At 41.9% G+C, this 26,104-nt stretch overlaps 1 protein-coding gene across 5 annotated transcripts in view; it reads right to left on the reverse strand.

Annotated features, from left to right (window-relative positions):
• The window catches only part of rsu1 (Ras suppressor protein 1), a 79,926-nt gene that overhangs the window by 49,354 nt on the left and 4,468 nt on the right, over nt 1-26,104 (reverse strand). The window contains exons 1-3 of one of the 5 annotated variants that reach the window (XM_007898173.2): nt 25,838-25,915; nt 25,163-25,273; nt 20,983-21,033 (exon numbers count right to left, since the gene is read on the reverse strand). In XM_007898173.2, coding sequence (XP_007896364.1) covers nt 20,983-21,033; nt 25,163-25,268 — 157 coding nt within the window. In that variant the 5' untranslated portion in view covers nt 25,269-25,273; nt 25,838-25,915. 5 annotated transcript variants of the gene reach the window in all.

A 26,104-nucleotide genomic window follows, 5' to 3' on the forward strand; every position in this document is an offset into this window, starting at 1 on the left:
TGTGGTGAAAAGAATTAATGGTGCGTTCATACTGAATGAATGACTGGCAGGGAGTTGCTGAGATCTCAGTGAAAAGTTGTTGGTGAACATGGAGGGTAAGTAGGGTTCCAGGCAGCACAAATCCCCATAGCTGGATTAAGCGATCTGGGGGTCCTTATCGTTACAACCTTCCCACCTCTTTCTCCCTGACTCATACCTCCTGCTCCCCCTCTCTTCCTGAAACTCTCTGCGTTGCCTCATACCCACCCCCACCTCGCTTCTTCTAATCTTTCTCCACGCTGCTTCTCATGAGATTGTACAAAGCACGAGGCAGAGCAGAGATTGACGGAAGAGAGGTGGTGCGGGGAGGTAAATGCATGATTGAACATGGTGACTGGGGAAGGGGTTATCCAATCAAGACAAAGTTAAACTTTGCCCTCTTTTTCCCTTCCAAACCTGCTTAATAATAATAATCCTTGCATTTGATATAGTCTTCTAGACGTCTCAAAGCGCTTCAGAGAATATACTGTAAAGTGAATTGACTGTATATTTGTGGGTGAAATGTGGCAGCCAATTGCGCACAGCAGTGTCCCACACACAGTCGTGGATTGAAGTGACCAATTTTATTGTTTTTTTGTTTTGTTTTTCTTGAGGGGTTATTATCAGGCGTGTGGAGTAAGGAAATTTATCCAAGGTTTCGCCCTGCCGGGAATCGAACCCAGGTCTCTCGCTTGCAAGATGAGTGCTCTAACCACTGAGCTACAGGACTCCACTAAGTATGTTTTATTGAACTCAGTTTGATTTGGATACTCTGAAGCATGGTGATAGGTTTCCGCAAGCGTTAAAGATACTTCAAGTCTGATGAGAACTAAGGCACAAGATAAAGTCGCATGTTGTGGGTGTATGCGGTGGGTATATGTGGTGTCTATGTGTGTCTGCGCCAACATCATCATTCACACTTTTTTTATTTGAAAAATGTGTATTTTTGAAATTCTTGCATATCACATCCAGCCTCAACTATTCCAATGTCCAGTTTACTGGACTCCCCAGATTCAAATGCGTTCATAACCCTCTATGGTCTTTTCCCTCTGCAACCACCTGCAGGTCTACCATTCCGTCTGCTCAGAAACACCAACCAGTCTGCCATCAGCAGCCAGGCCTTCTGCTGGCACGATGGCACTGCATATCAAAGTTTCTCCCCCTCACCTTTAAAGCCAATATTAAGACCTTTCTTGTCAAATGGACTTCTGATCACCTTCCCTTTCCCTTGACCGCACTACTTTCATATCCACAATAGGGACAGTCTTAATTACAACAATAAGATTACATTTGTATAGCGTCTTTCATGTCGGGAGGACGTCCCAGGGCGCTGATCAGTGTGGATCTTAGGTTTGTTACTGTATAACCAACTGGAGTCACGGGAATCAAAAGTGCATTTGTAAGCAGTTTATTAAAACAAAGTTTAAAAAGAAAACGGAACACATAACATTGCCAAATGTGGCATAATGTAGAGACTGCACAGGATAAATAATAATCCTCTCATTTAATATAGTGCCTTTCACATCAAGCAGAAGGTTTCACAAGTGCTTCTCGGGATTTACTTTAAATTAGTGATTGTGTATTTTGTAGGATAACTCAGAAGACAATTTGTGCGTAGCAATGTCCCACATAAGATTCATTGAATGGCCAATTTTATTTGGCAATGCTGCAAGAATTTCCACGATACAGATTTTTCAAATAAAAAGTGTAGAGACCAAGCAGACTCTCGGATTATGTGACAATAAAATTTACATTAACCCATATACAGCTATGGTACAATAACGTACCTTAACCCCAACTTCAAGGAGTACCCCTTGCTGCACCAATAGGACATTCACATTTTTCATAGCTACTGTTATGGCTGCACAGTGAGACAGTCAATTAGTGCTAAAATATGTGTAATTTTATGATGTAGACACATGCCTCCTCACAACTCATTATTGTTCTCTGACTAAAAACTAGTTTCATTTTAGGATCCTTGTACCATTAAGAAGGCTCCTGTTTATTTGGTCTGGGCTGCAAACAAACCCAAGTCCCATAAAAATAAGAGCGTTGCAATCATTACTTCTCTCAGCACTACACACATTTTTTATTTTTTAAATTTGCCAGGAAATCATGGTAGGGAGGGGGAAGAGGAACAGGCAGTTCAATAGGACTAGATTTTAAACAATTAAAGATAGTGTGAGATATTATTTTTTTGCCTCAGAGGACACCAAAGCCCCTTCAAAAGAACTGAGTAATAGGCCCTAAAAGTTGATACCAATAAATGAGAATCCCTCAGATACCCATATTGCCAAGGAATTGTATTCATTGCCCAGTCAGCAAATAAAAAAGTGCTACAAAGTTTGATGTTTACCCTGATGCAAAGACGCCTACATCTGAGGAAGAAATCGCTGCACAACAACTAATTAGTTTATATATCCAATTTCACATCTTTTTCAGTTAACATTAGGACATTGGATAACAACATTTTACAGTAAGAGCTGAAGATTGTGAAGCATCCCACTGTGAAGCATCCCATCTGTACGGCTCACGTTACACAAATTGTCATATTAGATCATTTTGTCTTAAATATTAGTGAGAACTGGGAATTACTGAGTTGAACACTAGCAAGGCAGCACAGGAGAGTCATTCAAAACGGTGAGATCGTCAACACTGCTAAAGTTAATGGCCAACTTCATCACCACACATTATGGGAAATAACTGATCAGTAGTCATAACTAAAAGGGAAAATCCTACTCTGGGGAGAGCAGTATTAACATGTTCAATCTAAAAGTGTTCCTCATAGCAGGCTAAAATTTAAAAAAAAAATAAGACAAGGTTTAAATACAGTATATTGAAACATAATTGGGGAGCCACAAGTTTTCTGAAGTCCTTTTGGATGACGTGAAATTATCTGACTTCAGCCAGTTGATAATGGGGTGGTGGTGTGGTTGGGGGGGGGGGGGGGGGGGGGGGGGCGGTGGAGAAGGAAGGAAAAAGTTGGAAACCACTCGCTCTTTAGTTTCAATTTCAATTTAGTTTCAATGGAACATAACAATACAATCAGAGATTCGGCCTGACCTGCTGTAACACAATGTTCGTATTTCACCCACAAAATATACATTCAATTCACTTTACAGTAAATTCTGCGAAGTGCTTTGAGACGTCTCAAAGACGTGATAAGGCTCTATATCAAACGCAAGGATTATTATTTAAATGCTAGTCTAATATTAGGTTATTCATTTGTGACCACTACAAAACTGTAAATGCATAAGGTTAGTGTATCAGAATGATGTTGAATTTCTTTCATGTGGAAGAAAATCAACGTGTAAAATTGACCAAGTCAATACTTGCAGGTACACATATAGTTTTTAAAAATATTTTACTTTGATCTGAATTGGGACCAATTAGAGACGGGCACAATGGCCTCAACATAAACAAGCCGTGTGACTCAAGGAATTCCTGCAGAATTTAAATGACAAAATTAGCAGATCTAAAATGATTGCTTTGCAACAATTAAGTTTTGAAGGTGCAAACTATATTTTATTATGTTTCACTTCATGGCAGTTTGTGGGCCATTGCTGTGTGCAAACTGGCTGTTGCATTCGTAGACTTTACAGTAAATCTTGGGAAGCGCTTTGACGATTCCTACTGATTTGAAAGGATTATTATTGATGGGGCAAGAAATGTTATTAACTATTGAGAATTGAAACTACCAGGAAGGACACAATAGGTCGAGCTATCAGTTCAGATACTCCTTCAACTCATCTGATCTTAGCATTGTGTTTGTCAAAGGTTACAACTACATCAAGTGACACCAGTTGGGCAAGAATTTATTTTGTACCAATGTTTCACAAACCTCTACTGACTCAGCCTTGAGACTGTAAGGATTTGTAACTATTCTTGGTCTTCCTTCACGTGTAATAGATACTTAATATTTCTTTCCCCAAAATTATGGCTCCTTCGTGTTTTAAATCACAAAATATTTAACAGGCATTTTACAGTATCAGTAATCACCAGCTAAAATATTCTTTTGCTGAAATCCACTGGGAAGCAGGGAATATATAAATCAGATCATATTCACATGAAGGCTGATTCATTAATAACTTGCAAACTTCATCATCAGAACATTTATGTTAAGCATTGCACATCCACGGTCAGTAAACTGGAAGTTTTTTTTAAATACATTTACAGTTAATATAGTACTTTAATGCAGGAGCAGTAAAAATACAGATTAATTGGACCAGTAAAACACTACGTTTTCTAACCATAGTAAAGGTATAATTTAGTATCAGCAATTTTTATAATATAATATTTGATAAAATATGCTAACAAAGATTTATGTACCTATTTCAATCACAGCTGAAATATTACGTATTTCCTATTTGCGCACAATGCAGCATGTTTACATCTCCAATTAAAACAATCCAAAATGCAAAAAACGACATAAAACCTGCACGCTGGTGCTCTGAGATGCCGTCCGGTGTGACGGGCAAGTTGTTGTTGTTTTGTTTAACCCTTTGTTGGTACACAATCATACTCTTATTTTGTTTGGAAATATGACCAGCCTGAATTTTGTTTATAGTACTACTCACATGGGCAAATCCATAAGGACTTGTCTGAAAAAGGGACCTGCATATAAAAAAACAAGACAGATTGATGGATGTCTGGAAGGATGGATGAAATCCAAATCAAAAGAATGAAGTGGAAAGAATATTTATGGACTAGTTGGCAGACATGATTTACTCTGAAATTTATGTCTCCAAACCATGTGGGGAACTTGCATAAATCAATTCACCAAGTAACCTACTGCAGTATCAAGTTAATGTTTGACAGGGGATTGCAGAGCCCTGCCCATATCTTGTTACCAGTATTACGTTAAAATAAGAATACATGGATAAGAATAAGAATTTAGTTGGGTGGAGAGTCACTGAGCAACGATTTGCTATGCAACAAAGGTATCACAGTAAATGGAAGTTGGAGATAAGGCTGCCTATTTCTGGTAATCCTCTGGCAAGTAAAATGCTCGTACTATACAGCATGCAGCATAAATATAGTAGCCCTTTAGAAAGGCATCACATCAATTGGAACTTTCTGACATTATTCTTTAGGAACAAAACCTTCTAGACAGCAATAGAACAAACCGCAGGCTAGGAGACTTTGAGGTGGTTATTTTAGTACATCTGATAGTGAACAGATTATTTGCTGTTTAAGGAAGGTGGATAATCCGCTCACCAGCGTTCTTAAGATTGAATCCCATGGCTAGATACTGTTATTGATAAATATCAACATGTTAGGGTCAAGATAAAAATCAATTTAACAGCATAAATGTAACAGACTTTTGACCTGCAAATCACACAAGTCTTAAGAGCGGATTTGCTTATAGAACATTTATACAAATGTGAGAAATGCTAATTACATTGACTTTATTGCTTTCTTAAAATAAGAAAGCAAGAAGAAACTTAGCCACTACTCCTAATGATGGTCCAGCAATCTTGACTGGAAGGTGCATCGGAATGATGTCTGATTAGGAGAGCACCCCATGCGTACACACACAGTGAAATGTTTGCTGACACTAGGCTTACACATGAACAATTGCTCTTTGGGCAAACTACCCAAACGTGACTGGTACCTATAGAACTGTACCTCAATAGTAGGGGGAGAAATCTTCAGGAGCCAAATGTCCTCAGAAAGAGGGGAGCAGAAAATATTTTTTTTAAATGAAATTAACAATTTTAGATTACATCAAGATAATTATTGTTAGTGCACATCAGTGCAAACAACAACTGCTTCCCTCTCACTCAGAGTAGCGTCTCAGTAGCGTCTGCAGTGCAGTTTTTGCTAGAATTAGTGAAATAGCTGCTATATCAGGAGCACAACAACCTCAGGAAGATTTAAAATAATGAAATACAGATTACTTTGAGTTTAATGTATTTCAAGTACAGGAACTGAACACTTTTATTCCAAGCAGATATTTGTAAAGGACATTAATTTCCTTATCAGAATTTAATCTTGAATAATATCCTCTTTCCTACCTCTGGGATCTGCTAACCCAATAGCAACCTGTCCGCTCCTTCCGCTCAGCAGGTTGCGGTCTGCTCCAGGTCCTCCGCCTGGCCCGTCCCACCATCGGCAGTTGGGCCTTCAGCCTCTCTGCCCCAACCCTTTAGAACTCCATCCCACCGTCCCTCTGCCTCGCTTCCTCCCTTGGCTCCTTCAAGGTATGTCTCAAGACCATCCTCTTTGGCAGTGTCTTCGACCACCCTCCTACCCTCTACCCTCCCTGATCCCAAGCCTCCGCTCGGGTCCAAATCCTTGACTGCCCAGAGCCTTGGGACGTCCTCCCGACGTGAAAGGTGCTTTACAAAAGTAATTTCTATTGCATCCAATGCTTTCTTTTCCATGATTCCGATGATATGTAATGCTGTTGACCGCCAGAAACAATTTCACAAAAATGGGAAGTAAAACACCTTGCAGGAAGCAGTTATGTATACTGTGAAATAATAATTCTTGTATTTAATATGGAATGCTCCAAGACCCGATCCCATGTGAAGGGCACAATATAAATGCAAATTATTATTGTTGTTGTTGTTGGTGCCTTACCACACTGTCAAAAGATTTCAAACGCTTCACAGGATTTTACTGTAAAGTGTCATGACTATTAACAGACAAACCTACATGTCTCCCAAAATTCTTCTGGAAAGGTACCTCCAAAATCAACTAAGAGCTCAACCAAAACCATTAGGACTTTGAGCTCACTCCCAGCTGACCTTCCCATCTAGGGCTGGGAGAGCACTGAATATTCAGAGATGCTGTTCTTCGGATGAGACATTCAAGTGAATGTTAAAGATCCAATGGCATTCAACCTATTCCAGCTTGATAATAGCAAAGGCATTGTAAAGTTTCTTCCAGTGTCCTGGCCAACAATCCTTGGATAAAAATCAAGGCTATTATAGGAAAACTGGCTGTCCTGTCATGTTCACCTTCAAATAGTCACAAATGTTACAGTACACTCTGAGAAGTTCTTTAAAAACATAGGTGTGATAAGGCACTATGTCAAATGCAAAGACTATTTAATTAAGTCACATTTAGGTTCCACCGCTGTTTGTGGGACACTGCTGTGCGCAATTGGTTGCCACGTTTCGCCTACAAAATATACAGTCGATTCAGTTTACAGTATATTTTGTAAGGCGTTTTGAGACGTCCAGAACACAACAACAACAACAAAATTACATTTGTATAGCGCCTTTCATGACGGGAGAATGTCCAAAAGCACTGGATGTGAAAAGCGCTATATTAAATGCAAGGATTATTATTGTTATTATTTGTTCAGTTAAAAAAGAAGTGGATCTAGCCATTCTAGGGAAAATTATAGTTTTGTCCCAGATCCGATCAAAGCAGATTTGTATACCACTCAGGAATCCATATTGTTTATATTCATTACACATTCATTAGAGTTGGACAGATAATTGGAAGTACCACAATTTAGACAATTTAACCTTCAAGCCTATTTTCATTTTGGTCTTCCCACTACAACATCAATATATTTCTTAATCCAGTGCCCTGGCCTCAACCACCCTTCCTGGTTGCCTATTCCAGCTTGATAATAGCAAAGGCATTGTAAAACTATCCTTCACAATCCTACACTGGTGTCCTCGTCATGCAAAACTGACAAATCTGAATGTTCAGGGTTCACTTTCTAAGTCACACTCAGTGTTTTATAATTTCTATATATGTAACAAAAATCCCTAGAAGAAACTTCCATTTGAAGCTGAAAACCCTAGCATATCAACTTGTGCCACATCCTTAGAGGATCAGCCTCATTACTCGCTTCCATATTATTTTTAAGGCCTGAATGGCCCATTTAAGTGATAATAAATATATACAGTATTACTACAGGTGTAACCTGACTAAACTGCTAGGAGAATTAAGCGCAAATTCTGATCTCAACTGATGAGTTTCCCTTATTTATTGCTTGTCCCACATGGTTTGGACATGTCATGAAACAAGTCAACTCCAAAACAAGGAACACAAATATTAAAATTATAGCTAAACTGGTTAGCAGAGAGAGGGAGAGCAGGAAACATTTCTTCATGAATTGGGTTGCAATTGGGAACCAATTGGGAACATACCGCCTTAGAAGGCCATAAAAGCCCATGTGGAGTCCTGGAACTCAGTGGTTAGAGCACTCGCCTCGCAAGCGAGAAACCTGGGTTCTATTCCTGGCGAAATGTTGTGCAACTCTCCCCACTCCACACGCATCTGTTTACCTAGCAGTAAGTAGGAACCTGGTTGTTAGTCGATTGGTGGATCGCTTTTCCGAGGATAATAACCCCTCAAGAAAAAAAACAATGATTTGATCACTCAATCCATGACTGTTTGTGGGACACTGCTGTGTGCAATTGGCTGCTGCATTTCGCCCACAAATATACAATCAATTCACTTTATAGTATAAGCGCTTTGAGACGTCCAGAAGATGTGAAAAGCCCTATATCAAATGCAAGGATTATTATATAAAAGGCAAAAGATCAACTGGATGCTTAAAGAGAAAGACAAATATTAAGGAGTAAGTGTATTGGAGTGTAAATTGGATTAGAATGAAGGACGAAAAGGCAGAGTTGGGATCAAAAGATCTACCATGATTTAATAAACAAACAGATCTATGATTTATAAATTGGGTTTTATGGACTGAATGGCCTCCTTCTGTTTCCAACTACAGTAACACCCTGGGTCCCAACTAACACAGAATCTCTTTCAAACTCCCCTGACATAGATCACTGACAAGTTCTATTCCATTTGTGGTGTAATTGTCAACGGCAGAGGAAAAAAACAGAGTAAGCAATCTGTGCATTGATGGCTGGAGATTTCAATAAAAACTGAAAATGGTTCAATAAATCATTTCCAAATACTAGCTCAGTGAATAAATACCACTATTTCCAGATGACAAATAATTAAGAAGTACAGAAGTAATCAAAAAATACAATTATTTAAAAACTCAGCTGACCAGCTGACACAGAAGCCCAGAGATTCATAGCCCAATTTGAGTAATCATTAATGCAACTTGACGTGCAATTACTCAAAATGAAGAAGCTTTATAAATACATTTTAGCATAATTCCTACAATACTTATTAGAAATGTTGTACGTTATTCAGTTTTAAACAAGTGCATATTTATTGATTCCAAAAATCACAAAAGCAATTGTGCCAGAAAGTAGCATTGCTTGCTGCAAAAAAATTCCCAGTATTTTATTAAACTAAAATTAACACAATAGATGTTATTGGTTTGTGTATTTAATAATCGGTGTGTTTGATATCGCGCCTTATTATGTCTTCGAGACTTCTCAATGAGCTTCCCAGAATATACTGTATATTTTGTGGGCAAAATGTGGAGGTCAATTGCACATAGCAATGTCCCACAAACTGTCGTGGAATGAGTGACCAAATTATTATTTTATTCATTATTTTTTTTTGAAGGGATTATTATCCCCGGAAAAGCGATCCGTCATTTGATTAACAACCAGGTTCCTACTTACTGCTAGGAAAACAGAGGTGTGTGGAGTAAGGAAACTTGCCCAACATTTCGCTCTGTCCAGCAATCGAATCCAGGTCCTCTTGCGAGGGGAGGGCTCTAAATACTAAGCTACAGGACTCCACTATTTAATGAAACAATGTAGATAGAGAAATTTCACCATGGTCTAAATTACCGAAAGTTACTGAGAGTAAATCTAGACACAAGTAGGATTTCTCACCCACAATGCGTTATCATTATTAAGTTATTTATAGTAGTGGAAAACTTGAAATTTGACCGCAGTTAAAACAAAACACGAAACATGAGATAACAGGAGACAGATTTAAAAACAAAATCCCACTCTTCCTACATTTTACAACTAAATGCAGGACTCTTTTGTTACTGCAGTCAGGGGGCTTCAGAAAGGAAACATCACCATGATCCTCAGCTATCCACATTGCGCCCACAAAATATACAGTCAATTCACTTTACAGTATATTCTGTGAAGTGCTTTGAGACGTCTCAAAGACGTGATAGGTGTTACATGAAATTCAAGGATTATTATTGTTAGTCCCCAAAATACACGCTTTTCCAACTACAAAAGATTATGAAACAAAAGATGCCAAAATATACGAAACCCATTTTGACAAGACACTTCCTAGAGATTTGTACCAACTTGAATATTAAACAGAATTGCCAAAAAAACAGAAAGTGAGTTTTGATATACATTTTACACCAAATTTATGAAAGAAAACCACCAATGATGTGTGTTTAGCACTTGTAAGAACCCAGGGATTTACACAGCAAAGTTTATTAGTGGAGAACAAATTAGTTTCTTTCCGTGTATACAGGGTAACCAAAAAGTCGTGATAACTACCCTATTATCTAAAGAAAAAGCAGAAATATAATTTATTTTAAGACTCATTAGACATTGTAATGGTATCACAACTTTTTTGGTCATTCTGTAGTTCATTAATATTCAGCAACACAAAGTCAACTTCTTGCTTCGAACATGCATTTATTAGGCTTACTAATTCACAGTGGGAATTCAGTGTTCTTATCAAGAACTTTCCTCTCAACTTCTGCCTTGGAAATTGCACTTTATCCCCCACAATATGCATCAACAGTGACCTCTTCTGGATTAAAGTAACGCTGCCATTGAGATGGTCAAGGACTGCAGCAGATGTAAAAGAAACATGCACTGAAACATTTTCAGAATTCAACTGAAAATGGTTATTTTCAGTTTTGTTCCCGATACAGTACTGAAAAGCATGAAATAGTTGGGACACGGACAGGAATTTGGGACTTTACAATTACTTCAAGTCCAACATTGCGCTTTTTCATGAAGCCAAATAAGGCAGCCAATTGGCACAGCAGGGTACCACAAACATAGATTGAAGTGACCAATTACTTTTTTTTTATATGACTCCTGGAAAAGTGATTCCCATTCAACTAACAAACAGGTTCCCACTTACTGCTAGGTAAGCAGAGGTGTGTGGAGTAAGGAAACTTGCCCAACATTTCACACCGCCGGGAATCAAATCCAGGTCTTTCGCTTGTGAGGCAAGTGCTCTAACCACTGAGCTACAGGAACATATATCTATATATACACACGAATATACAATCACACGCACACACACATGACTGTATGATGTGTTATTACAGTACAAATTACATTTGTACAAATATATAATTACATTTGTATAACGCCTTTCACATCGGGAGGACGTCCCAAGGCGCTGGACAGTCAGGATTTGAACATGAGCTGGGGCGTGGAGGGCTTTGAAGGCGAGGATGGATGAGAATTTTGAACTCTATCCTCTGCGGGATGGGGAGCCAGTGGAGTCGGGTGAGGATGGGGATCATAGGGTCACAGAACCTGGTGTAGGAGCGGATATGAGCTGCAGAGTTCTGGATGATCGGCAGTTTGTGGAGGGAAGAGATGGGAAGGCCGATAAGCAGGGAGTTGGCGTAGTCGAGCCGAGATGTCATAATGTGTGGATGAGTGATTCGGTGGCCTGAGGGGTGAGGCAGACACGGAACCAGGGGATGTTGCGGAGGTGTGGGAAGGCAGAGAGGGTCATGGCATAGATGTGGGGTAGAAAGGACAGTTGAGGGTCAAACAAGACCCGAAGGTTTCGGACTGGCTCAGTGAGGTGTAGTGAGCACCACGGATGGTGATCTGTCAGTGCCTGAGGTGTGGAGGTGCTGACGGGAGCCAATCAGGAGAGCCTCCGTCTTGTTGACGTTCAACTGTAGAAAGTAGCTCTCATCCAGGACTTGATGTCTGACAGACATTCTATCAGGACAGCAGTGGTCCTGGAGTCGAGGGTGGAGGAAGAGATAGAGTTGGGTGTCATCCGCATACATGTGGAAGTTGACCCCGTGTCTGAGGATGATGTCACCAAGAGGGAGCATATAGATATTGAAGAGGAGGGGATCAAGGACAGAGCCCTGAGGAACGCTGCACGAGACGGTGTGGGGGCTAGAGGAGAAGCCATTTGTGGAGATGAAGTGGAGTAGGTGTGAGAGGTAGAATCTGAACCATTCAAGTACAGAACCATGAAGGTTGAGGTGAGAGAAGAGGCATATTATTTTCTATGCCCTTCAATCACTCTCTTTTCTAACAAATCTATTCAATTCCCTTGTCAAACTGTGAGTTTACCTCGTCAGTCTGTTCCATACATTTGCCAGTCTCTGTGTAGTCACATCTAAACTTTTTTTCATCCTTAACTTTTCTGAACTGGAGTCTGCCCCTCGGTGCAGATACTGGTAGATATAACAAGGAATTAGGACAAGGAGGCACAGGTTCAGCGTTATGAAGGGCAAAAGGTGGGGTGGAAAGTAAACCATTGTTAAGATAATTATCAACTATATTTATTTTTAAATGTCAACAGAAAACAGTTGTGTTGGTTTGTTAAAATATACAAAAAGTGTTTTTTTAAATATACAAAAAGCTCACCCAAACTGTCAATCTAACCTTCTGGGTCTATGTAATTACTGCTGTTATCCTCACACTTCAAAAATGTGCAGACATTTTCATTAAAAAAAACACTGCTATTCACAGTGCTAGATTTGAGCAGACGTGTTTGATATTCTGGCATTTCAAAACAGCAGACGGGTGTATGTCAGCCAGTTAATTGTGTGTGTGGAGGGAAAGAGCGTTGTATAGAAGGTATAGCACTAACTGAAGAAAGCACAAAACATTTAATTAGCTCAGTAATCTATATATAAATAGCCAATTATATATTTGCAGTAAAATTAAAGGAAAATTGAATGCTTCATCAACTAACCAACTATTTATTTAGCAAAACAAAAACAGAGAAAGCTGGGAAAACTCAGCAGGTTAGGCAGCATCTATGGAGAAAGGAAAGTGAGTCAACGTTTCAGGTCCACGACCTTTCGTCAGAACTGTATACGTGCGTTTATTTATTTATCAAAATCAGCAGGTTATAATCACCTATCCATCAGTTCAAACATGAAAGAGTTACTGCAGCGCAATCTACTTAGCACATACTTCTGATCTCCTCCCTAGAGAAATTATAGTTTGGTCTTATTCTCCCAATTAACACCTTCTCACTTTAGGGAAACTGAGCAGGCTTTATGTAACTTCAGGACAATACGATTGCAAAGATATATTAAAATCTGCTGTAACTTTGTTAGAAGACAAAGGAAGATGATAATAGGTGAAGGGAGAGAGCAAGGAATCAGAGCAGAAAGAGCACAGGTTGATGACATCAGTGAGTAAGGGAAACTTGTTTTGGTCAGATGAGTGCTTGCTTACAATTATCCCAACCATTAATGCAGTGCTGAGGGTGTGCTGCATTGTTCTAGGTGCTGGTCTTTGAATGAGACGTTAAACCAAGGTCGGATCTGTTTGTTCAGATGGCTGTTAAATACATTACATGAGAATATACTAGAATATGCAGCACAGAAACAGACCATTCGGCCCAACTGGTTTATGCCTCCACATGAGCCTCCTCCTGCCCTTCCTCAACTAAGCCTTCAAGCATAACCTTCTATTCCTTTCCCCCTCATGTAACTATTTAGCTTTCCCTTAAATACATCTATGCTATTTGCCTCAACAACTCCTTGTGGTAGTATGTTCCACATTCCCACTACTCTCTAACTTACTTCCCTATTTGATCTATTTGTGAGTATTTTATATTGATGGCCTCTGGTTTTGGTTTCCTCCACAAGTGGAAACATCTTCCCTATGTCTACCCTATCAAAGCCTTTCACCGCTTTGAAGAACTCTTATCGGGTCACCCCTTACCCTCCTCTTTTCAAGAGCAAAGAGTCCAAGTATGTTCAGCCTTTCCTGATAGGTATAACCTGTCAGATCTGGGATCATCCTTGTGAATCTCCTTTGAACTCTCTCCAGTGCCTCTATATCCCTTCTATAATGTGGGGACCAGAACTGCACACAGTATTCTAAGTGTGGTCTAACCAAGGTTCTGTAGCAATTTACCATAACTTCCCTGCTTTTCATTTCTATCCCTCTAGGAATAATAATAATCCTTGCATTTGATACAACGCTTTTCATTAGTCTATTACGTGGTACCTTATCGAACGCCTGTTGGAAATCTAAATACATTACATTTACCGCATTACCTTTGTCTACTCTTTCTGTTATCCCTTCAAAGAATTCAATGAGGTTGGTCAAGCATGACCTTCCGTTTTGAAATCCGTGCTGACTTCTTTATTACGTTTTCCTTTTCTAGATGTTTTTAAATATAGGTCTAACATTAGCTATCCTCCAGTCCTCTGGCACTACTCCCTTTTCTAACGAGTTATTATATATATGTAATAGTGCCTCTGCTATCCCTTCCTTCGATTCTTTTAATATATGCAGATGCAATCCATCTGGACCGGGGATTTTATCCTTTCTGAATTTCGTTAGTTTTTCGACTATAAATGTATTTATATTATTTTCGATCTCTTCTTCTACTGTCATGTCCATCTGATCCGTCTTCCTGGTGAATACTGAGGCAAAGTAATTATTTCATATTTCTGCCATTTCACTGTCCCAGCCTGTGAGCTTATCTTGTCCACCTCTTAGTGGCCCTATTCGTATTTTTATGTTATGTCTATAGAATATTTTACTATTTCTTTTATATTCCTTGATAATTTAATAATTCCTCTTTGCCTTCCTAATTATTTTTATGACTATTTTCCTGACCTCTTCGTATTCTTTTTTGTTATGCTCCCCCTTGTTGTTTACGTACTTAGTGAACACCTCTTTCCTGAGTCTCAACTTTGCCCTTATGTCTTTATTCATCCATGGCGTCTCATTATTATTTAGCTTTGTCTTGCTTTTTAGCAGAATATATTTCTCCTGGCCTGTTTTAAATGTTTCCCACTGCTGCTCGATCTCTTTGTTTGCCAATATTGTTTTCCAGTTTATGTTCCCAAGTTCCATTCTCATCCCCTCAAAATCAGCTTTTTTCCAATCTATTACCCTAGTCAGCGCCTTGGGACGTCCTCCTGATGTGAAAGGCGCTCTATAAATGCAATCATGTTGTTGTCTTTGTTATGTCCTTCTCAATCTTTATCTTAAACCTTATTAAGATATGATCGCTATTGCCTAGATGTTCCCCTACTCGTATTTCTCTCATCTGCTCTGGTTCATTTCCCATTACTAAATCCAGCAGGGATTTCCCCCTTGTTGGGCCGCTTACATACTGGGTAAGAAAGGAGTCCTGTACACATTGAAGGAACTCCATTCCCTTAGCCCCTTTACCTACCTCTTCTAGCCAATTTATTTGGTGGTAGTTGAAATCCCCCATGATTATTACTCTATGTCTTGTCCTCATTTCCCTAATTTGCTTGCATATTTCTTCCTCTACCTCCTGTCCCACTGTTAGGTGGTCTGTAGAATACCTCTATTTGTGTGATTGATCCCTTCTTATCTTTTATTTCTCTTCACACAGATTCTGCTTCTATCTTACTGTTGGCTATTTTTTCCTTTTTTCGACTGCCATGATGTTATCCCTAATGAGTACAGCTAGTCCACTGTCCTGTTTTCCATCTCTATCCTTTCTAAATACGTTATACCCTGCGATGTTTAATTGCCAGTCCTGTTCTTTTTGTAGCCACGTTTCAGTAATCCCAATTATATCTGATTCCTCACTACGAATTATTGCCTCTGGTTCTCCTGTTTTTTTTACTGTACACAGTTTACTTTACTTTTATTAATTGTTCCTATCATTTTATTTTTGAGTCTTTTCACACTTCTGTTCTATAATTGTATTAATTCCCTGACCATTTATATTCTCCTTATTTCTTACTTTTGTCTGGCTTGAGTCATTTCCTTCTGATCCCTCCCCCCCTTTACTAGTTTAAAGCCTTTCCACAGCCCTATTTACCAGGCAGGGTGAAACCTTGGGCAAGTTTCCTTACTCCAATCGCCTGATAATAATCCCTCCAAAAAACAAAACAATAATAAATTGATCATTTTCAATCCACGACTGTTTGTGGGACACTGCTGTGCGCAATTGGCTGCCGCATGTCACTCACAAATATACGGTCAATTCACTTCGCAGCATATTCTGTGAGGCGCTTTGAGATGTCTAGATTACGTGAAAAGTGCTATATCAAATGCAAGAATTATTATTATTGTTACCCTTCCCACTAGGTCATTGGTCCCCTTCCATTTCAGGTGGAGCCCGTCCCATTTCAGCTCCTTCCTGTCCTAGTATTGGTGCCAGTGTCCCATGAAGTGGAACCCTTCTTTCCAACACAAATCATTTAGCCATGTATTAACGTTCCTAATCTGTTTCTCCCTATTCCAATTTGCACATGGCTCGGATAACAATCCAGAGGTTATTACCCTCGAGGTCTTGTCTTTTCATTTAGCGCCTGACTCCTGAAACTTCCTCTGCAGAATCTCCTCCGTTTTTTCCTATGTCATTTGTCCCAACATGGACCACGACAACTGGATCTGCCCCCTCCCTTTCCAAATTCCTCTTCAGCTGCTTCGAGGTGTCCTTACCTTGGCACCAGGTACAATAACAACAAGATTCCATTTATAGAGCGCCTTTCACGTTGGGAGGATGTCCCAAGGCGCTGGACAATTGGGTCAGGACCCAAGCAGGGGGGAAATGGTCAGGGGGAGGGGAGGGAAGGGAGGGAGCGAGAGGGGGTAGAGTCGAGAGGGGAGCTGAAGGCACGGTCAAAGAAAAAGGTCTTGAGACCGGCCTTGAAGGAGGAAAGGGAGAAAGCAAGGTGAAGGCACTGGGGGATCGAGTTCCAGAGCCTAGGGGCTAAGAGGCTGAAGGCCCGGCCACCGATGGTAGGGCGGTTGGGGCGGGGGATGTGGAGCAGACTTGAGCCAGAGGAACGGAGGGTACGGGCAGGTAAGTAAGGTAGGCATCACACCTTTCGGGACTCTTGTTCTTGGGTACAGAGGATGCCATCTATTCCCCTAAAAATTGAATCCCCAATCACAACTACATTTCTAACCTGCTCTTCCCTGCTTCGGACAGCCTTCTGCTCCACTGTGCCTTGGTCTGCATTGTGGCTCTCCTCCACACAGTCATTCTCCTTGTGCTCACAGGAATCGAGTACCTCATATCTGTTGGACAGGACCAGTGTCTGAAGGACCTCCTTCTCTTCCTTTCCTAGGTTCCCATTACTCTGCTCACTAACAGTAGCACCCTCCCCTTCCTGTACCTGTGCTTGAGAATCCCAGAGTGTATATTGGAGAACTGCTAGAATTTAACCATCTGAAAGTGCATTTCTTGCCTTTGAGAGCGCTATTGCTTGTCCAGCTAGGGCCACCCAACCTGTTAGGCCGATGTCTTACAGGGTTAACAGGAGACATGTGGGAAGAATTCCTGCCTCCAGTGACTGGTCTCACCCACCCCCAAATCCTGTTGAAATGCCAGGCTGACTGTTCTGTCATCAGCTGTACCTTGGAGTATTGCACACTCAGGAACAGGACGACAAAGACTGCCACAGAGGATTGATTCGTTTCCAACCAAGTAATGTACAGATAATTTTCTTCTCCGTAGATCTTTTCAGTAGGTGGGAACTCAGATTGTAGAATTCTAGTTACCATTTGCAGACATGACTCCAACCTGCTGAACAATGTAATTGATGGAGTAAGCCAATAAAATAATCTTCCTAAAGTTTGGCCAAACAGCCATTGGCCCTCTGAATAGAACAATGGAGTTTTAAATAGCTGGATTTCTAATAATATCCTATCCCTTACTTAAGAAATGTTAAAAACACATTTGGAAATATCCTCTACCTCAAGCTTCTGAATAATCTATCAACCTCACTCTTGACGGAGTGGATGGATCCACACATACATGTATGAAACTCTCACGTTAGGTTAAGAGTAGTGATGGGCTTCCGTAAGTGCCAGACAACTGACTGACCAAAAAAATTGATGTCCTCACACCTCAAGGCTGGACTATGGGAACTCTCTCCTCGCCGGCCTTCCCGGCACCTCCCTCCACAAGCTGCAGGTCATTCAGAACTCTGCAGCTCGTGTACTGTCCCGCACCAGGCTTCGGGACCACATCACTCCCACCCTCGCTCGCCTCCACTGGCTCCCCATCCCCCAGAGGATTGATTTCAAGATCCTCATCCTCACCTACAAGGCCATCCACGGCCTCGCTCCCTCCTACCTCTCTGACCTACTATCCCCCTACCTACCTGCCCGTACCCTCCGTTCCTCCGGCTCCAGTCTGCTCCACGTCCCCCGCCCCAATCGCCCTACCATCGGTGGCCGGGTCTTCAGCCTCTCAGCCCCCAGGCTCTGGAACTCTATCCCCCAGTGCCTTCGCCTTGCTTCCTCCCTCTCCTCTTTCAAGGCCGGTCTCAAAACCTTTCTCTTTGACCGAGCCTTCAGCTCCCCTCTCGACTCTCTTCCCCCTCCTCGCTCCCTCCCTTCCCTCCCCTCACCCTGACCATTTCCCCCCTCCTCGCTCCCTCCCTTCACCCTGACCATTTCCCCCTCCTCGCTCCCTCCCCTCACCCTGACCATTTCCCCCTCCTCGCTCCCTCCCTTCCCTCCCCTCACCCTGACCATTTCCCCCTCCTCGCTCCCTCCCTTCCCTCCCCTCCCCTGACCATTTCCCCCCTGCTCGGGTCATGACCCAACTGTGCAGCGCCTTGGGACGTCCTCCTGACATGAAAGGCGCTTCATAAATGGAATCTTGTTGTTGTTGTTGCCCAAGCAATTTCCTCCACACTTCCAATCTGATCTATCACTCATAGGGACAGGCAAAAAGATGGGTTGTTAAGATTGGTTTTGAAAGAAGAGAGGGAGGGGAAGAGGAGGTGTGATTTTGGAAGAGTTCCAGAGAACAGGGCAAAGTGATTGAAAGTTCACCCATCAACTATAGGGCAGAACCATAATGGGACACGAAGCATGCCGCAGATAGCAGAGTGGATGGAATGTGGTGTTGGCGGGGGAAGAGTTGAGTTAAGTGAGATCAGAGGGCAAGCCCACAGAGGCATTTGGAGGAAAGGATAATGATGTTAAGGTTGATTCAATGAGGGAAATAGGAAACCAGAGGAGCCAGCCAAATATGGGGTGATGAGTTTGTGAAGCCTGGTGTAGGAGAAGATAGAGTGATGTCGTTGGCAAGAGATGTAGCTGTGGAGGTCAGCAAGCAAGGCACTGGAAATGTTGAGTCTTGAGGAGACAAAGGTGTGCATCGCTAGCTTTGCGATTTGGAGAGAGCAACTGGGGAGGTCAATATGATTGGCACCCGAGTTGAGGAAGCAAGGAGTCAAGCAGGAAAGTTTCAGTTATGTTGTTGAGTCAGAGAACTTCAAGGTTCATCGAGGACTTAATGTTCTGACAGAATTCCTAGAGATAAGGGTGGAGATAGCAATGTAAATGCAGGCAATATTAGGCGTACATCTTGAAATGGACTGCAGATAACATCACATTGGAGAGCACGAAATGAGGAAAAGCAGAGGATTAAGAACCATCCTTTGGATGAGACATTAAACTGAGGTCCCATCTACCTCTTTAGGTGGATGTTAAAGATCCCATGGCACTATTCAAAAATGAAGGGAGTTTCTCCTGGTGCCCTGGCCAACAAACCCCCAAATAAAATTGGTCACTGACTCCTTGGCTGTTTGTGGGATATTGATGTACACAACAGGTTGCCGTGTTTCACCCACAAAATACACATTTAATCCACTTTACAGTATATCCTGTGAAACGCTTTGAGATGTCTCAACGACGTGATAAGGCGCTATATCAAATGCAAGAAATATTATTGATAGAGCCCTGTGGAATGCCAAACTTGACCATGCAAACATCATAGGCAAAGCTGTAAGAATAGAGACAATGCTGGGACAGGTAGGAGTAAAACCAGGAAAGTGCAGAGCCTTGTTGATTTACCAGGTAGGAGAAATAATAGATGAGGATGAAGTGGTCATCCCTGTTAAAAACAGCAGAGATCGAGGAGGACCAGAGGGCACCAAGAGCCATGGTTGCAGGTGGAGAGGTTATCAATTGTGCCTTTGACCAAGGCTGTCTTGGTGCTGGGATGGGGGCAGAAGCCAGGACTCATACAAAGAGTGTTGGAAGAGGAAAGAGCAAAGCTGGAATACATCGGCAAGTTCCAGCACTTTGGACAAGGGTAGATTGGAGCTAGAGAGTTTGGAGTGGTAAAGATTTTTTTTATTTTTTAAGATAGGATAATGATGGGGAGATGAAGATGTCAGCTGGGGTGGAGGGAAGGGGAAGAGAAGCAGATGCGGGATAGAATATGTGAGAATGGGGTCAAGGCGATAGGTGTCATGTGAGAGTTGAGAGAGATGTTTACCTAGTGATCCTTATGCCATGTATCAAAATAAAGAGGCTAGAGCCAATCATGTGGCACGAGAAACCGCAGCCAGCTTGGACAAAAGTAGGAACAGACTTGTTTTATTACGAAAAAAACTATCTAGTAGTTGTGGATTACATATGCTGTTATTTTCCCTTTCATACAGCCTGGTGATACCACCGATTCACTTAACCTCTGTTTCTTCTCTATCTATTTTTTCACTATTTTCTCTACCATCCTATTGCTCTGTGGATATCCCAGGGATGCTGTTCTGTGCTGGATCCCTCAATCCTTCGTAAAGTTCCTATATTCTTTGTTTACAAATTATAGCCCATTGTCACTGATCACTATTTCTGGTATTCCATACCTTGCAAAAATCTCCTGTGATTTTTTGTTTTTACTGATTTTGTTGTCATATCTGGTAGTTCAAAAAACTCAAAATAACACAATTCCTGATTTAGCGGGGAAGAGGGCGTGTTGTGAAATTTGATAGACACATTGAAGTCATGACGAGTGAAGGGCTGGGGTGGGTTGGGGGGGGAAAGAGTTTGAAGTTCTACAATTGGCCCCAGGCCCATCTTTTGTAAGCTGGAACAGAAAATTGGTTCGGGAGCTTCTAAGGTGGACTGTAGATTGAAACTGGTTTCATGAGAGTTACGATCTTGGAAGCTCACTTACCTGTCAACTTGTTGTGACTCAGCACCAACTGGGCGATGTTGGAGAGGCTGACTGCAAACAAAAAAAGGCAACGTGAGTGGAAATTAACAATCTCAATCATCCCTAAACAGAACCAATCTTAATGGAAGTGATAACCTACACCTACATTCCCTGTATTAATTCAAACCTATTGTTAATACATTTCAATTTAAAAGATTTTATGAGAATATTCGAAAAGTGAAGGGGAATTTGTGGGACATTACTGTACCAATGAGTTGCCACTTTTGCTTAGAAATACACAATGAAGTCACTTTCAGATGTCTAGATCACATAAGGCGCTATACTGAATGCAGTAACTAAACCAAACTGAGATTTCCATGCATCCCACCTGTGCATGGATATTCCAGAGATATTTACTGGAATGGAATGCACACTTTCTCCGTGGAGTGACGCATCTTGCTTACCTAATTAATGAAATTATTAGGCATACATGGCTCAAGAGCCAAAACTTTAGCTGGTTAGACTTCTGCTGGAGTCCATCCAGCTAAAACTGCATAGCTTGCCATTGAGAACATTACTTGGCAAGTTTTCCCACTGCTTGTCCAGCTCAGACCACTCCACCCCAGAGCTTTGGCTGGCAGGGTTAACAGATCAGTGGGATGACTCCCTGCCCTCACTGACTGGTCGGCCCGTCCAGGTCCTGCTGATGAGCCAGGCTGACTGGGCTGTCATCACCAGTGCCCTGAAATGCTGCAGAGCCATCTGGCTCAGGAATGGATTTTCACACAATTAACCCAGAGTCTTATTGTATCAACACATAACTATACTTTCATCATGCAATAGTGAATCTCAATTGGTGAAATCTCTTCAGCTGTGAGAAATTCTATGAATGTTCTCTACTTAAATGTTTTCGCTCCTGCGGATCTAAAACCCTCAACCTCGCTGGCTCACCGAACCAGTGCACAATCTAGGCGTCCGGTTTGAGCCCCAGCTGTCCTTTCACCCCCACATCCACGCCATGACTGGCACTGCCTACCACCACCTCTGCAACATTGCCACTGTCTCACCCCTCAGGTTACCGAAATCCTTACCCACGCATTCGTCACATCAAGGCTCGATTACGGAAACTCCCTCCTCATTGGCCTTGTCAACTCTTCCCTTCACAAGTTGCGGATCATCCAAAACTCTGCAGCTCATGTACTCTTGAGCACCAGGCTCCGTGACCCCATTACTCCCACCCTCACCCAACTTCACGGGCTCCCCATCCCTCAGAGGATCGAATTCAAGATCCTCGTCCTCACTTTCAAGGCCTTACCCCCTCCTAATTCTCTGACCTGCTGACTCCCTACCAACTTTCCCGCTCCCTGCTTTCAGCGGTCTCCGGTCTGCTCCATGTCTCCCGCCCGACCTACTCTACCATCGTTGGCTGGGCTTTCAGCCTCTCTGCCCACACACCCTGGAACTCCATCCCATAGTCCCTTCGCCTCGCTTCTTCCCTTGCCTCCTTCAAGGCCGGTCTAAAGACCCTTCTCTTCGTTCGTGCCTTTGGTTGCCCTCCCACCTCTCTGCCTCCCTTCACCCTGATCCCTACATCCTCTCGATATAATAGGTACAATATATACATTAAGTAAACTCCTGATAACATTCATCACTCAAAGGGAAAAGTGCTCAGTACAATTTGGTGTGGCGAGTTAGGCATAGGTCCTCCAGGGCCACAAGAGGGTGTTGTGATCACTAATGCACACTGCACCCATGTAGAGCGAGCAGCTGTCAGTATGATGGGACAACCCCGGTCCCTTTGACTGTCAGTTTGTTAAAACTTGTTAAGCATATCTATAGGAATATACTTGACATGGACTCCTGTAGCTCAATGATTAGAGCACTCGCCTTGCAAACGAGAGGATCTGGGTTCGAATCCCAGGCAGGACAAAACGTTGGGCAAGTTTCCTTACTCCACATGCCTCTTTATACCTAGCAGTAAGTAGGTTGTTGGTTGATTGGCGGATTGCTCTTCTGGGGGTAATAATCCACTCAAAAAAAAACTCAATCCACGATTGCTTGTGGGTCGCTGCTGTGGGCAATTGGCTGCTGCGTTTCACTCACAAGATACAGTTAATTCACTTTACAATATAATCTATGAAGCGCTTTGAGACATTTCGAAGATGTGAAAAGATGCTAGATCAAATGCAAAGATTATTATGCGCTTATTAATGTACTTTTTTGTTGTTTCCTTATTGTTTATTTCTGTTACTGTATTGGAAACTCCACTTCTCGGGAGATGCACTATAGTGTATTATATAACAAAGATACTGCATTTCCAGGTTATATGTGAAAACTAAATATTTTTCTGTTCGCTTCAGGTCATGGATCGATTTTACATTGTGTTATTACGAGAATTTCTAGAATGCGACTATTTACGGGTTAACCAGTGACAAGCAAACCTTATTAATATTTTGCATGGGAAACAAACTGGATATTGACAGCATGGCCACTTAGGTGACAGTGACAAGTTAAGCCAGAGTTATCAGGAGTTTACTGTAAATTTGTATGGAAATACAATACAAGTGCAATGGTGTGTCAGCCTGACTCAGCAACAGTTATGACACAAATATGTTGTACATATGATTTGCACACAAGGTTCACCCACAAAATGCACAGTCAATCCCTTTTACAATATATTCTGTGAAGCGCTTTGAGACATCTCAACAACGTAATAAGGCGCTATATCTATACACCAAATGCAAGGCTTATTATTATTATATTATTAGTGTGTGAAATTACTTAAAGAAGTGATTGGAGGTCATTTCTGGAATTTATTCTCACAGCTGAAGGGATTTCGCCAATCACTACTGCATGATAAAAGTGTAGTTGTGTTGATATGTAAGACGCTGGGTGAATCAAACGCATCATTTGAAGTTTATAAAAGATTTACAGCCAAATCTTTACAGAAGAATCTTTTTTACAAAGACGTTAGATCAGTCATGAAAACTGGGGATCAAAGATTCATAAACAATTTACTGCATTTCCATTTACAACAACTTGAATTTGATTAGTACCCTTTGCGCGGGATAGCATTTCAGAACCCTGAAGATTTATACTTTCCAAAAGGATTTTAGCTGTTGATCTGAAATACAAATCTTTTGTACAATGTTTCACAATTGAACCCGTCCTTCGGATGCAATGTTAAATTGAGACCATGTCTGCTTATGGTGGATTTTTTTTAAAAGAGAAGTTTCTCCCGGTGTCCTGGCCTACAATCCCCCCAATAAAATTGGTCATTAATTTCATGACTGTTTGTGGCACATTGCTGTGCGCAACTACACTACCGCGTTCGCCCACAAAACACTCTGTCACTACACTTCACAATATGTCCTGTTAAACCCAAGATGCTTTACCAAATGCAAGGACTATCATTATTATTTTATTATCATCATCAGATCCATACTGTATGTTAAGCATCAAATAAACAGTTCTGAATGGGAACTAAGAGAGTATAAACAGGGTCCTGGGCAGATTCCAACTACAGATATTTTTGCCCCAGAATTTGCCATCAAAATTAAAATTTTTGAATAACAGTTCAGCTGAAAAGTTAATAATAATATTTGATTTGATACATGGCCTTATCACGTTGTTGAGATGTCTCAAGGCGCTTCACAGAATAAAGTAGATTAACTATTTATTTACGAGTTAAACAAAAATGCTTCATCAGTGGGTTCACTTACCAATAGTGACTTTACAGTGAATCCTGTGAAACGCTTTGCTACATTTCAACACAATAAGGCAGTCATTGCATCAAATCCAAGTTTTATTGGATTATATCAGGCCAAACAGTCACTACACATTGTAGTATATCGTGTGAAGCACTTCCAAGAATTCCAACGATATATCACATAATAATAATCTTTGCATTTGATATAGCGCCTTATCGCGTCCTTGAGACATCTCAAAAGCGCTTCACAGAATAAATATACCGCGAAGTGAACTGACTGGATATTTTTGTGGGCAAAAGGCGGCAACCAATCGCTCACAGCAGCGTCCCGCAGACGATCGCGGAGCGAGTGACCAAATTATTATTATTATCATTCCATTTAAAAAAAATGCAAGTTTTATTAAGACGGCACGAAACCGGCTGAAGACCAGAGAGGTGGGGGGGGGGGCGGGCGGGCGGGAGAGGGGGGGGGGTCCCACGCGGAGCACTTACAGAGTCCCGGGACGTCCACCATACTGGAGATGCCCTTGTCGCACAGGTCTAACTCGCCCTGGTTCTTCTTGCATTCCTCCACCAGTTTCTTCAGCGATTTCGACATTCTCTGCGCAGAGAGAGAGAGAGACATTTTTTTTCTTTTTTTAAAAAAAATAAACGACCGAATAATTAATTAATTACAAAACGAGGAAGAGGAAGATGTTACCCAGAGCGACCACCCCTTTGGCCCCAGTGACTGACTGGACTGACTGACTGGATGGATGGATGTGAAGCTGTGGGGAGGTTACATTTAAAAGCCCTTATCGCTCAGGAGAACGAGGGAGTTGGCCCTCGACGGAGGGCCCTGAGGCTACACATACTTTTCCTCTTCGTCGGTTTATTTTCGTTGCAAGTTTTTTTTTGTGGGGGGGGGTTGAGGGGAGGGAGGGGGAGGGAGGGAGGGGGGGAGGGGGAGAGAGGAGGGCACATACTTCCTCGGTACAAACAAGCAGCTGATCTGACACACACACACACCCCCTCTCTCTCCCTCTCTCTCTCACACACACACCCACTCTCGGGGGGAAAGACTCTCGTTTAACGTTTAACAGAGAAATCGTTTTTTTTTACAACAAAAAAAAATAAAAACACACAATAATAAATTCAAACGTAGAAGCCGTTACCCGACCTCTCCGTCTCCCTCTCCTCCTCCTCACTGTCCGTCTCCACCGGAACTGCCTACCGCCCGCCTCCCTCCCCCGTCACAACCCAACCCCAACCCCCAGGCCCTCCTCCCCCTGAGAGGCCGAACCGTCAGTCAGTCAGTCAGTGAGTCCGACCCTTTTCTTTCCCTCCCGCCCCTGAGTCAGCAGTCAGTCCCCTCACTGTCTCCCTCCCTCTCCCTCTCTCTCTCAGGCTTTGGCTTTAAAAGGATATTTGCACTGGAGGCCGACCTGAGCAGCG

This window comes from Callorhinchus milii, unplaced genomic scaffold (genome assembly GCF_018977255.1).
Source record: "Callorhinchus milii isolate IMCB2004 unplaced genomic scaffold, IMCB_Cmil_1.0 Scaffold2, whole genome shotgun sequence".
NCBI classification, from domain to species: Eukaryota; Metazoa; Chordata; class Chondrichthyes; order Chimaeriformes; family Callorhinchidae; genus Callorhinchus; species Callorhinchus milii.